This window comes from Sceloporus occidentalis, unplaced genomic scaffold, assembly GCF_023333645.1.
Source record: "Sceloporus occidentalis isolate IW3139 unplaced genomic scaffold, rSceOcc1.0.p SCAF_5, whole genome shotgun sequence".
Taxonomy (NCBI): domain Eukaryota; kingdom Metazoa; phylum Chordata; class Lepidosauria; order Squamata; family Phrynosomatidae; genus Sceloporus; species Sceloporus occidentalis.
The window spans coordinates 81,033,966-81,047,461 of NW_028316985.1; the positions used below are offsets into that span (position 1 = coordinate 81,033,966).

At 38.9% G+C, this 13,496-nt stretch overlaps 1 protein-coding gene across 1 annotated transcript in view; it reads right to left on the reverse strand.

Annotated features, from left to right (window-relative positions):
• Positions 1-13,496, reverse strand: part of SLC2A13 (solute carrier family 2 member 13) — a 143,492-nt gene that overhangs the window by 74,725 nt on the left and 55,271 nt on the right. The window contains exon 4 of the mRNA XM_089524497.1: positions 5,442-5,550. Coding sequence (XP_089380623.1) covers positions 5,442-5,550 — 109 coding nt within the window. The remainder of the gene's footprint in view (positions 1-5,441; positions 5,551-13,496) is intronic.

Sequence of the window (13,496 nt, forward strand, 5' to 3'; positions counted from 1 at the left end):
AGAAATATTATTAACAGGTCAGGGTATTGGGGTGGCCAGGTAGCAGACGGCTCTCTGGGTTTTCCATATTCCTTCATTCATTTGCAACAATGGTTTCTGAAGGGCATCTTGTTCTGTCAATCATACCTCAAGTAGTTTCAAGTTGAACAAATCCAATTTGCCAGAACTGCCCTCTGCCAATTGCTGAATCTTTTGTTTGATCTCTAGGTGTTTCCTTACACAACTCCTACATGGAGAGGTTTAAACTCAATAATCACTATCACATTTAGTGATAAACTATATTTTTCTACTTCATTTTCTTTCTTTCAGTGGGCAGTTCAAAATCTGTGTTAGTGCAATTGGGTGCAACTGAATGATCACAAAAAACATTCAGCTTGAAAAACCTTGCATATCTCTTCATCAGACAAGATATTACAAAATACAGCTTGCTGATGGGGGAAGAATACAAGGGGGAAACTTAACTTCGATGCTGATGTTGACATTATCAGGGTTTTAATATGAAATGGAAGAGAACATGGGTCTACAGACATTTAAATCAAAACTACGAGCTGATGTGATGGTTTCTGATTGCATACAGAAGTGTGCCTAAGACCCTTGGGAAGAAGGAAGAAACAAAGGCCTGTTACAGACTGCCAAAATAAAGCTGCTTCGGGTCTCTTTGGAGGTATGCTGTTTAAATGATGCATGCATCCTAAGAATCCGGAAGCTGCACCAAAGCTGCACTCCAGTGCTTAGGAATGGAGTGTGGCTTTGGCGCGACCTCTGGACTCTTAGAACCCATGCATCATTTAAATAGCATACCTCCAAAGAGACCCAAAGCAGCTTTATTTTGGTAGTCTGTAAGAGGCCAAAGAATGTTTGATGCTCTGTTTTTGAAAATATAAAATCCAGTTAATAATCAGAATTGCCAGTGCTCTGGAATGCATGCAGGTAGGAAGCATGTGTCATATTCACAAGAACACCTCAGAAAGTAATAGCAAACTGGCTGCCGAAGCTGATATTCAAGGTTATTCTAGATGTCCCAGGTTGCAATGAAAATAAATGACTCCCACCTGACTGCATTTGTGGGAAAGGTAAGAGTATGAGCTTTTTTTTCACCAGCATGGCTGAGACCAATTGCTATTTGTTTCCACTTCTCCCAGAACTGCCTCCATCAGCTGCTATTCCAGCTGGTTATTATGCAGCTTCATTATGTAACAAGAATGAAAGAATCTGCAACCAATTTGCTTATCTTCCTCTTCCTTCTTCCCATTGCAATGTCTCTTAAATAGCAAGTAATAATAAAATATAAGCTGCCTTGAGTGCTTTATATAAAAGTGGTATATAAATGTAATAAAACAGAGCCACTTTTTCAGGAGGTGCACAAGGAAAAATCTTGTTTGTAATTGATAACATTTTCCCCTCATGCTCTACACACCGCATATAGCCATTTGTGGTTCTTTCTGTTACCATGGTTCTCGCATTCAGAATATAGTCATCTGGAAAGCAGATGACAGAAGCCTAAATATTTTGAATGCGCCAGGAGCAAGCCATTAAGTATATGGGGTTATAAAATGTGTTGAAGGTTACCACGCAATGTCACATGCTGATATGAGTCATAACGTTTCAGCTGACAGAAAGTCAAACAACAGTTACAGTCATTTAATATTAAATGTATTAATACATTTCAAAAGCAATTTACACGGCAGATATCACCACTATTTCAATTTTAAGAATCAACTATCCAGGATGGTGCATTTCTAACACTTGGCTCCTAGAGATTTAGTAAATAAAGGTATCCCAGACCTGCTTTATTTTTTTCAACGACTAAAACATATTTCCTGAAGAAACTACTCTTCCTCTCTCCTCAATACTGAATGATGTCCATTCAGTACCATCTGCCTGGTAAGGACTGTGAGATCTAAAAACATGTGCAAGTTTAGGATAAGCAAAGTCAATTAATGACTACCATAGATCTTAACAGAGTTTCATTAAAGTTCTTTAAAAAAGAGAGAGATTTGGATGTAATTCCAATTGAGCTTTTAAAGGAACTTCAGAGTTTCACTGATTTGCAATATGCGCTCACTATATTTATTTCCACATGTTTAAAGTTAGACCATTCCACACCTTCCAAATCCCTGAGCTGCATATTAATAAGCACTTAGAAGGTGCATGGCAGGAAAAATGCTATTCACTTTTATCTGCGTCTAAGAAATTAAATTATCATATACATTTTTAGCTTAAATTTAAGGCAGACAGCCACAGATTAAGTGCTTCCAAAATATCATCTGTCAAATATTCAAAGAAATATAGGGCTATTTCAAGCTATGTGCTTAAATAATTTTCAGAATCTCATTAAAATGGAGGAAGGATGGGGAGGCTAAACTGCTGAAGTCATGAAGTCTGCATGATCAGAATCTTAAGATGGAATGGAAGAAATGGTGACTTAAATGAATCAGGGTCTAATACATGTTATGTAGTCTTGGACTGCTGGAACTAGAACACGAAGCTAACTCCCCAGTTGGATTTTTCTCCAACCATAGGTGAAACACAAAGATTACTTGATATGAAGGGGATGAAAGTAAAGTAAAACACATAGCAATTTTATAATAGCAAGGCTGGATATTAATTATGGGTGGTATATTAGGTTTAAGTTTGCACAGCAAATAGAAAACAAATTACACAATGTTTCAACGCAGGTCTCTCTACACTTGATTTGAATCTAGATAGACCAGGCAAGTGGCAGTTTGGTCCATTGTTCAGTTTAAAACAACCAGATGCCTTCAAGACAAGTTTACAAGTACAGAATGGAAGCAACAGGTTTTACCTGTTTGACCCAGAGATTTGCTGGTAATAACATAGTGCATCTGTTTTAACCTAATATCCACAAATAGACCTAAGTACAAGAAATATTGTCAATATTTTTTCAAGTTATGCTAGCAAGCAGCTCTTGCAACATGGTGAAATATTTGTTGAGAACAAACCTATTTTCTACCATCCGCTGCTAATCATTTGTTGGGACTGACTTCCAATGAGAGAGGGCATGTAAATAAAAATCAATATTTACTTCACACCATTGATTATTTTATCTGTTGTAGCCTTATACAAAACTAACTTTTCCAGCAGCTAAAAGTGCAGATATTGTTAAGGAACATGGAATAATATTTTGATGAAGTTGGTTCTTGCTTCTTTGACATCCCTTTTGAAACGAGAGTTCTATGGCATCACATCTGAAATGAACTGATTAGATCTGAACATCATTTTGCCTGGGCAATATTTCCTTTTTCAGCAACTTATCTAACAAATCACAAGATTGATCTCCTGTGTAATCTTAAAGAACACAAATCCCAGTATAACATAAATTTCTGCAATATGTATTTGTTATATTGAAACTACTTGGTTATTTAGCTGACCAGTCAGTCGATTCAAGAAATCCTTTTGATGTCCTCTACATATTGTTTGAGACATTTCCACCTTCTCGGGGAAACAATTTTGGTTACATCATCATTTACCCCAATTTCAGATCATTTTAGAATCAGCACCTTCTACTTTACAGCCTATACGCCACAGTGATTATCCTCTTCTGGGCCACCACAGCCCTTTGCTTCTCCATCTACTGTCACACTTTGCCGTTATCGAACAGTTGATCTAAATTAACACCTTGCTAAGTCTTCTCTCTTTCTACACCATTTCAGTTTCTCTTTTTATCTTCTGCTCTGCACTACTCCACAATGGGAACAGCATGCACGATGGTCATTGTCCTAGAAATTCAACCATCAAGAAAGTCTTGGATGCAGAGGACCACATTTCATGCATTGCTGGGTGAAACACACTAGAAGAACTAGTACCAACTCTACCATGAATCGCCTATATTGGAGATATAAACAAAATCTTTTGTACAGCACAAATGATATCACAGGCGCTCTCTTTCACAGGAACAACAGCAAAGGAAGGAAGCTTTATACAGACTGAAAATGACATCAACATGCACTGAGTCTCAATCTACTTATAAATACAGCCGTGATTAAAGGTATTTTAAATTAAATGTGATGGCTCTCCCCCCCCCTTTTGACATATTTTCTCTCTGGTATACTGTATAAACTGATGTATAAGTCTAGAAATTTTAGTCATGGGGTCAATATAAGTGCTGTACTTTAACTCTTACAAAAAGAGGAACCATCCTTTTCTCGGAGTGGCAAAAGGTGAGAGTTTAGTCGCTCCTGGAAGCACCTAAAAGAAACACCAACCCCTCTTTCTGCCACAGAGCTACCCTCTGACCTTTCTGAATACCTGGGTAAAAATGGCAGCTCTTTGGCACTTCTCCTTTAAGGGGTGCTGAGAGGATATGGCCTTTGAAGGATTTGAATAAGACATCTGTGCATGTTCATCACCTTTTCTGGGTTAAAATCAGGCAAAGTTACCACATTAACATTAAAGGTTATAATCACCGCTAACGTAATTGTCATTTTCTTTGCTTTGTCTTTTCATCCTTATTGACATGTGTACATTTCCTTACCCCCCTCCCCCTGAGCCTAATTGCACAGCCACCATTTACAAGAATTCCCTCCTCATCCACCCAGCCTTCAGGTTGTCATGCCTGCTGGAATTGTATAAATTCTTTAGGATTGTTTTCCTTCGCTCCATTTACATCCTTAGTTACATGCCCCTAAGTTTTACCCTCAACCTATCGACAGGTCATATCAAAATCTATAATTCTGCCCCACAAGCCTGCCCTTGACTTATACATGAGGTTGACTTATAGTTGAGTATATACAATATATATTGTTAGCTATACCAGCTTGTAAATGAACTTTTTTTGATAATGAAAGCTTCTTTGTTTAATGCATTGAAATTGTACTATTTCTGTTTTGAAGGAGATTTGAATTGTACAAGAAACTGTGGATTCGAAGGCTTTCATGACCGGCTTCCATAGTTTTTTGTTTCTATGTGCAACAAACTGTTATATTTTTATTTTCTTAATAACATGACAATGGAGCATCTATGAACAGATTAAGATTTAAATTTAATTCATAATTTGCATCATATTCAAGCCATAAACCCAAAAAAACCAAAAGATAATGCGTATTTTAAAAAGCAGCTGCAAACAGTCTGAAAGTGTATGTCGTGCAGACCTAAAATCAAAAACAATAAACCACAGTTGACCGCATCCATGCCAAAACCACCCAAGCCTTAATATGCTAGCTCTGAATCTATAGTCACCCAAGTCTTGAGCAAAACAGCCAGGCACAGTAAAACATCTTCTCAATTGTTTTTAAAGGAAGTAATACAGCTTGTGATGTGCATGCAATATTACAGAACAAACATTTTACTGAAAGTTTATTTGCATGTACTCTTTGTGTACATGCAAACGACTGAAAGGGATTTCTAAACCTGTTTATCTTTTGCTAAACTTAAAGTACAATCTAATATTGAAAAAGTTTTTTTTAAAAAATGATACATACATGACTGTATTAATACCTGCCAGTTGTTGGAACATTTGTAGACTACAGCCAACAATCAACTCTCTTCGAGTTGGAGGATAGGTCAGCATTCTGTAGATCACAGGTCCAGCTTCAAATAAACAAACAAAATGAAATTTATTAATCTATTAGTTCAGTATTTCCCCTTATGGCAATATTGACATCTCCATGTACATTTGAACAAACCCCACTTATCTGGCATATCTCCACTGTGGTTAGCAGTTGAAACGCAAGACAAATAGCTACTTAGCAATGTTTTTGAAATTATACAGATTTGGGACTTCAACTGATGAAATACAATGGTTAATTTCTTTGGAAGACCAAACGGTTCACATTTCAAGTTAGCAAGAGGTGCAACAAGATTACCAAGCATGATCCCATGAGCCATTAGTCCCATCGAATTCACACCACAAATGAAATTATGTACAGCTTACTTACACAGAGCTGGGAACAAACCTGCTAAATTACTGAGTCACTAGACATCTCTTGCAATTTCCTCAACTCACTAGATTCCTTATTAATGCTGAAAAATGTGGTCTCATTAATTAGGTTGTTAGAATTTCTTAGAGGGAGTGCTTCTTATTCTGTTACATTTAGTAAAACAGGAAGCCTACTACCTCAGGAGAAGAAATATTGCAATAGGAGGAAATGCATCATATTGCTGTTTTAGGTATGTTAATCTACCAGTATGTGATTTCTTTGGAAATATAGCAGGGAAGGAGACAAGGAGACAGAGCTTTCTGAGGCCTAGGTCAGAGCAGAGGAGTTGGGCTTGTAGAGCAGAATAACAACTGAGTCTGGGGATGCATCTACACTGTGAAAATAATGCATCTTGACGCCACTTGAGGTGCTGTAGCTCGATCCCATGGAATCCTGGTATTTATAGTTTAACAAGGTCTTTAGCCTTCTCTGACAAAGCATGCTGATGCCTCACAAGAATACAAATCCCAAGATTCTGCAGAATGCTGTCATGGCAATTAGTGGTGTCAAATGGAATTATTTCTACAGAGTAGAGATACACTCTGAGAAAGAAAAAAGAAAAAGAAAAAGTGAGTTTGAAAAGGAATGGGGTGAGGGAGTGATTTCTTTGCATAGGAGGAAGACACATACACCTACACAGGTCTGTATATTCTGGACTGGTTTCTATTGTACATTATATGTTATAATAGTCAATAATATATATTATGTATTGTATTGCAATTATATGATATAATATATAATCTTGTATAATATTATTTGGGTTGAGTTGCAGTGAATCCTTTAGTAATCTTGCTCACAGTGTTATTTGCTTGGTGATTAAATGAAAAGTTTTCATAACACTCATCCCTATATCTTTCTTTCTTGGTTTGTCCCACTCATTCCTCCCACATCATTCTGCTTTTTACCACCCACTCTCCTCCTCCTTTTTATCTAGCCCCCTTTAATTATACAATTTATGTAAGATAGGTACAGAGAACAGTGGGCTTTTAAAATATCTGATCATTAAAACTGAAGATGTCACAGATTAAAGTTGGGTTCCCTGGCTCCTGCATACAATATATGTTGCTCTATCACTGATACTTCTTGATATTAAAATATTTAAGGCAAAAACAGAGGAATAAAAATCAGTAATATGAGTTAGAACCCATGGCAGCTGCCACACTGCAGAATTAATGCAGCTTGACACCACTGTCATGGCTCCATCCTATGGAATCCTGGGATCTGTAGTTTGTTGTGGCACCAGAGCTCTCTGACAGAGAAGGCTAAATATTTTACAGAACTACAAATCTCAGAATTCCATAGCAATGAACCATGGCTATTAAAGCTGCATCAAGCTGCATTAATTCTGCAGGATAGATGTAGTCCAAATGTAACAATATATGGTTTTTCCTATGTACCTTTCACCATTATTATATTAATGTTGATGTTAAAGACGAATTTATAAATCAGAAAATAAATTTTGTGTGTGTGTGTTGTTGTTTTTTTAATCCTTGAAGGCACAATAACAGATCTAAATCTGAAGGATAGGCCTAAATCCAAATCACTAGAATAGACAAAATGCATTAAATGCTGATTTACTGTTATGTAAATCCCATTCATTCAATGGTTGTGCTCTACTTGGGACTAACAACTGGACTAAGAAAACTGAATTCCATCTACAATCAAATACGGGATAAGATGCATGTCATGGGAGGGTCAAATGCCATATGTAGGCAATTGTCAGCTGTTATTTAGAAGCACTGGTTTGTTCTGGCAATGTCTATGGGACGCACAAAAGGTCAGTTCACAGCTTTAAATCTAAGCAGCTCAACTTTAAAACCAAATTTAGCTTATGGCCTATTTTACCACTGGGAGCAATTTACTTCACAACTACAATTTTATTCTGTCTAAGCAGAACCCATGATGTATTGCCATGCTTGCAACCAATTTATCACTGAATGAAATCCAATGAAGTCATCCTACAAAAGAAGGAAAGCAGAACTATTAAGCCAAATTGAGCAGGAGTCAGAAGAACTCTGGACAGAAAACAAGGATATTGTGAGGGAAGAAGGCAAAAAGACACTACCTGCAGCCAAAAGAGGAGACTCAATGGATGATAGATTAAACTCTTCAAGAAGTTAAGGACATACAAGAAGCAATAATAAAAGAAATAGAGTCAGGTTTCTGAATGCAATTGTTCAGTGACTTCTTTGCAGGGACAAGAGGAACTACTATAATATTCAATGTAAAGAAATAGAAGATGACAACAAAAAAGGGGAAATAAGAGACCTCTTGCTGATGAGGAATCTGTACTTAGGATAAAAGACAACTGTAAGAACAGAATATGGGGAAAAGAAATGGTTCCCAATTGGCAAAGGGGTCATACAAGGTTGCATTTTTATCACCCTATCTGTTCAACTTGTATGCAGAAAATATCATATCAAACAAAAATAATGACCATGAGGGATTTCCATAAATTCAACCTAGATAATGAGGAAACTGAAATAAAGGCGGGATACAAACGGGCAGGGGAAGACGTCTTGGAGGTGTATTCTGCTGAATACGGAGCCTCCAGACCGCCCACCCCGGGGGCGTGGCTCAGGAGATGGGGCTTCCACATGGGGGGCAGTGAAGACGCCTCACCTGGGGCCGTTTCAGACCCGGAGTTTCCAAACCGCCGCCTCGGAGGACGCTGCAAAGAGAGAGGCAGCTTCTTCACGGGCGGCCAAAAACGGGGCTTTTTTTTTTCTTTTGCCGGCTGGCGGATGCGCAGCTGCAGCGCTAAGCAGCGGCGGCAGAAAGCCTATGGGCACATTTAAAGTGCCCAAGCCCCTTTAAAACTTTTCCCCCCGCTCTGCCCAAGAACAATGGTGGTCTCCTGCCAGCTGGTGATCAGCTGGTGTTGGCATCCTTGTCCGCTTGCACTTTGCCAGTGTCACCAGCATCATAGATGCCTCCTCTCCTTTGGTCCCCGCGCTCCTGCTGAATCTGCAATGCACAGCTACAGCTGTCTCCGCTGCCACTGCTGTCCCCCTGCCATCCCCCATCACCTCCCTTGTATATATGTAAATATTTACAGTTTTAGCGTTTTTTATTGTTAGGTGAAAATGGCACAGGAATGTGTGTAGGGGTTCACTTTAAAGTCCAAACTTTCCAAGCAGCGCATGCGTACATGTTGCTCTAGGGTTAGGGTTAGGGTTAGGGTTACGAGTCTTAAAATGTGCTGCAGCTGTGCTGCAGCTTCCACACCTGCATGGCAGCTGACGCTGCAATTAAAGCCTGACTGCAAACTGCGCATGTTCCAGGACCCCGTCTCATTATGCGACGCAGCAGACACGGAGCTTTTAAATGGGCAACTTAAATTAGCGGCGTAGCAATTCTGGCGTACCGGTGCAGCAGCTTACAGACGGAGCTGCGCAGCTGCGCATCAAATGGAAAAGAAGCGGAGAAAAGCAGCACCTTTTTAATGCCGCCTCTTCCCGCTTGGGGCGTGCGGGGGGCGTGTTCATGGCGGCATTCAGGTAAGGCCCGTCTGAAGGCTCTACCTTCATGACGTCATGAATACACCCCTTTTTGCCCGTCTGTATCCCGCCAAAGATTTCCTATACCTTGGATCAAACACTGATCAGAACAGAGACTGCGGTCAGGAAATCAGAAGAAGATTAGGAATGGGAAAGGCAGCTATGAAAGAATTAGACAAAATCCTGAAGTGTAAAGATATATAGCTGAACACTAAAGTTAGAATCATCCAAGCCATTGTATTCCCCATTACCATGTACAGATGTGAGAGCTGGACAGTGAAGAAAGCAGATAAGAAGAAAATTAATTCATTTGAGATGTAGTGCTGGAAAAGAGTCCTGAGGATACCATGGACAGCTAAAAAGAGAAACAAATGGGTCCTAGAATAAATCAAGCCTGAACTCTCCTAGGAAGCCAAGATGACTAAATTCAGGCTGTCGTACCTCAGTCAGATCATGAGAAGGCACGGCTTGTTAGAAAAGACAATGATGCTGGAGAAAATAGAGGGCAGTAGAAAAGACAGGAAGACTGCATGCCAGATGGATAGAATCAATCAGGGAGACCATGGGTCTGAGTCTACAGGATCTGAGCAGAGAGGTAGTTAGGAGGGCTTGGAGATGTCTCATTCACAGAATCACCAAAGGCAGCTAACAACAACAACTTTCACAAGATATGTGAAGTCATTGGCATCACCAGGCTTAGTGTCATTCAGTGTGTGTGTGGGGGGGGGGGGGGGAGCTGCCAAGGGGTGATGGTGGCCTGCCCCATCCTTATCTCCCACTGCTTTGCTCACTTGCTGCCTCCGCTTCCTCCCCAGGGACAGAGTCGGGCTGGTAATGAAGCCATGAGAGGCACGGTCACTCCATCTCCACCCTCCCTACCTTTTCAGCACCCTCCCTGGGGCCAGCAACAAAGCCACGAGGGGTGTGCTTGACCCTCCACTGCCCTTCCTGCAGCCTTGGCTCCTTTCCTGGGGATAGAGCTGGGCAGGCAACAAAGCCATGAGGGGCATGCCCACCTCCTTGTTGCCCCTGCACCCACCAAGGCTCCATTCCCCCAGGGACATGTTTAGAAAGGCATTATTTAATTTTGTGACTGCTGTTATACATGACTCATTGGAAAAGACAATAATACTAGGAAGGATAGAGGGCAATTGAAAGAGAGGAAGATCACATATCAGATGGTTGGTTCAATCCAAGAGGCCAAGGGCATGAGCCTGCAGGACCTGAACAAAGCAGTGCAGGATAAGGATCCTTGAAGATATCTCATTCATAGGGTTGCCATGAGTTGAAGTCAACTTGAAGTCAGTTAACAGCAACAACAATTATGCAGTTTCATTGCTAATAATAATAATACTTAACACATTTAGAATGCTTTTCAGCATACAAATCACTTTCCCTGGATTAGCTCAGTAAATGTTACACCAACCCTATGGGTGAATCCAGTTGGCATGTTTGGTCTTATTTTTCAGATGAGATGTGGGCACAAAACTGAACATATGTGCAATTAGGTTATTTTAGGCTGTGTGCTTAATAGTTGCGTGGGTGAGCTCTGCAGTCATTAACGTGTTTTAATACATTAGCTTTTTTAAAAATTGCCATTAGAAGTGTTTGATTTAAGATTTGGCTGGCATGGTTTTTTATGGTATGATAAATCTAAGGCAACTGCTGATTTTAATAATCAATATGTCAGGAAATCACTTGAAAATATGGATTAAATACTGTAGCGAACTAGCTCTTGTTCTAAAACACCTTTATGGGTAGAACCCCATGAAGTCTTGTATACAAGAGAAAATAAAATAAAAGATAAATAGATTACATACTGAGAACTGTTGAAATTAAAAAAACAGACAAATTAACATCGAAACTGGAAGTACATGGTATTAATTTGCAATGGAACTTTTAAAGGCATTTATTTGGAGGGTTTAAAATAGATAAGAAGTTATTTGGTTTTGAAATGACAAAATCAGAATTTGAATTACAATTGTGCTCAAATTATGAAAAACTGATAGAGAAAATGTACATATGTTATTATTGAAAATGGAAGTGAAGGATGAACAAGTGAAATACTTGATGGTTAACTGGGCACAAAAATATTGGTCATGATAGAGATGCATCAGTGGGAGAATATGTGGGGGGAAAGGGATTAAAGTTTACTTTATGTTATGAACTTAAAGAAAATTGTTATATCATGATGTACCATTAGTAATTAACTCCAGAAAGGATTAATAAAATGTATAAAAGTTCTTCAAATATTTGCTGGAAATGTAAAAAGAAAGAAGGGACATTTTATCACATGTGATAAACTTCTGAGAGTGTGTGTGTGTGTGTGTGTGTAGGATTCAATACATGGCATAATGGAAGACATTATAGAATTAAAATTCCAATTAAAACAAACCTTTTTTAACCCAGTTTATTGAATGAGAATTTAGAGAAGCAACATGGAATAATCATGTGTTATATGATAACAGCAGCAAATTGGTCTGCACACAGAAATGGAAAGAATTGAGTCCCAACACAGCAAGGCTGGCTGTTAAAATTATATGAACAGACAGAAATGGAAAGACTACTTTAATTAAAGGGAAAAAATTAGATTTGTTTTTAAAAAAAACTGAGAAAAAGTTGTAAAGTTCATAAAGAACTTGAGTAATGTATTGGTTTTAGGATTTAAAATATAATAGAAAGAATTATTAAAGAAAGGGGTGATTTAAGAGTAGTTATTGTCAATACTCTTATCAAGCTGTTTAGGAAAGCCAGAGTGGTTTAATTTGGGTGTTGGACTATGAGTCTGGAGACCGGGGTTCAATTCCTAGTTTGGCGATGAAACCCATTGAGTGACCCTGGGCAAGTCACATGCTCTCAGCCTCAAGGGAAGGCAATGGCAAACCTCTGAACAAATCTTGCCAAGAAAAACCCAAAATAGGATAGCTAAAGTCGGAAATGAAGGCACACAACAACAACTGTTTAGTATTAAATGGAGCAGGAATGAGGGATAGTTATAGCCATAAATTGGAAAGTTGGAAGCCACATGATTCCCTACTGTGTGCTTTTCCTTTTCATTAGTTTTAGAGGATGTTGTAGTTAGATTGAGACGGGGGTTTATTTGTTTGTTATCCTTGTATATTGTTTTATGTTAACACTGTTTGATGTGAATGAAAATATTCATTTTAAAAAGTTTGAAACTCTTTCTTGGTTCATTCAGCGGGCTTAATCTGTTTGTGCCTGGGACATGCTGCCACTCTCTGGCTCTGGAAATTTCCCCTGCTCTAAAATAGTTGCCAACAGTTTTTGTTATTGTCACTGTGCATTTGCTTCAATAGTCGGTGTGACTCTTAGGCATTCCTCAGGGTCTCAATACCTGAACATCTGTTCTAGCCCTGAAATGGTTGTTTGCAACTTTTTCTTGGGCATGTTACACGTGTCTGGGTCTTACAACCATCTTGCTCTGACAGAGACAACTGCGACACTTTTTTTCTGACGTCTGTAGAAAATTAAGTGAATGTTAACTTCACTGTCTCAAGCAGAAGCAGAATTGCAAACTCGATAGAATTCCCATTCTTAAGAAAGCTGTATTTTGAACATATGGATCTCCTGCAGATGTTAAGGGAATAGAAGGCTTGTGATTATTAAAAAAAAAACTCCTGAAAGGTGATAAATGAAAATGGCATACAAAATAGCTTCAGACACACATGTAGTGGATGGACAACACACCATGTATACCCTGGCAGTATATAAAAAGGATCTAAGGAAACCAAACTTTCTGTTTCTTTTCTAAAAACTTTGAAAGGGCTGGTCATGAGTGAGAAATTAACGTATGCATTCAGGTCAACCCTTTCCCAACCCAGTGTATGATCTGCAGAATGAAGAAATCATTTGTACAAGGGGAAAACTGGTTGTGTGGTAGTAGCTATTGCAATTTGTGTAACAGCATGATTGGTGACGTTGTTTGAATGTTTGACCAGTATTTTGGGACACCAGGGTTCAAATCCCCATTTGGCCATGAAAACCTACAGAGTGGCCTTGGGTAAGTCACACTCTATCAGGCTCAGAGAAAGGCAAT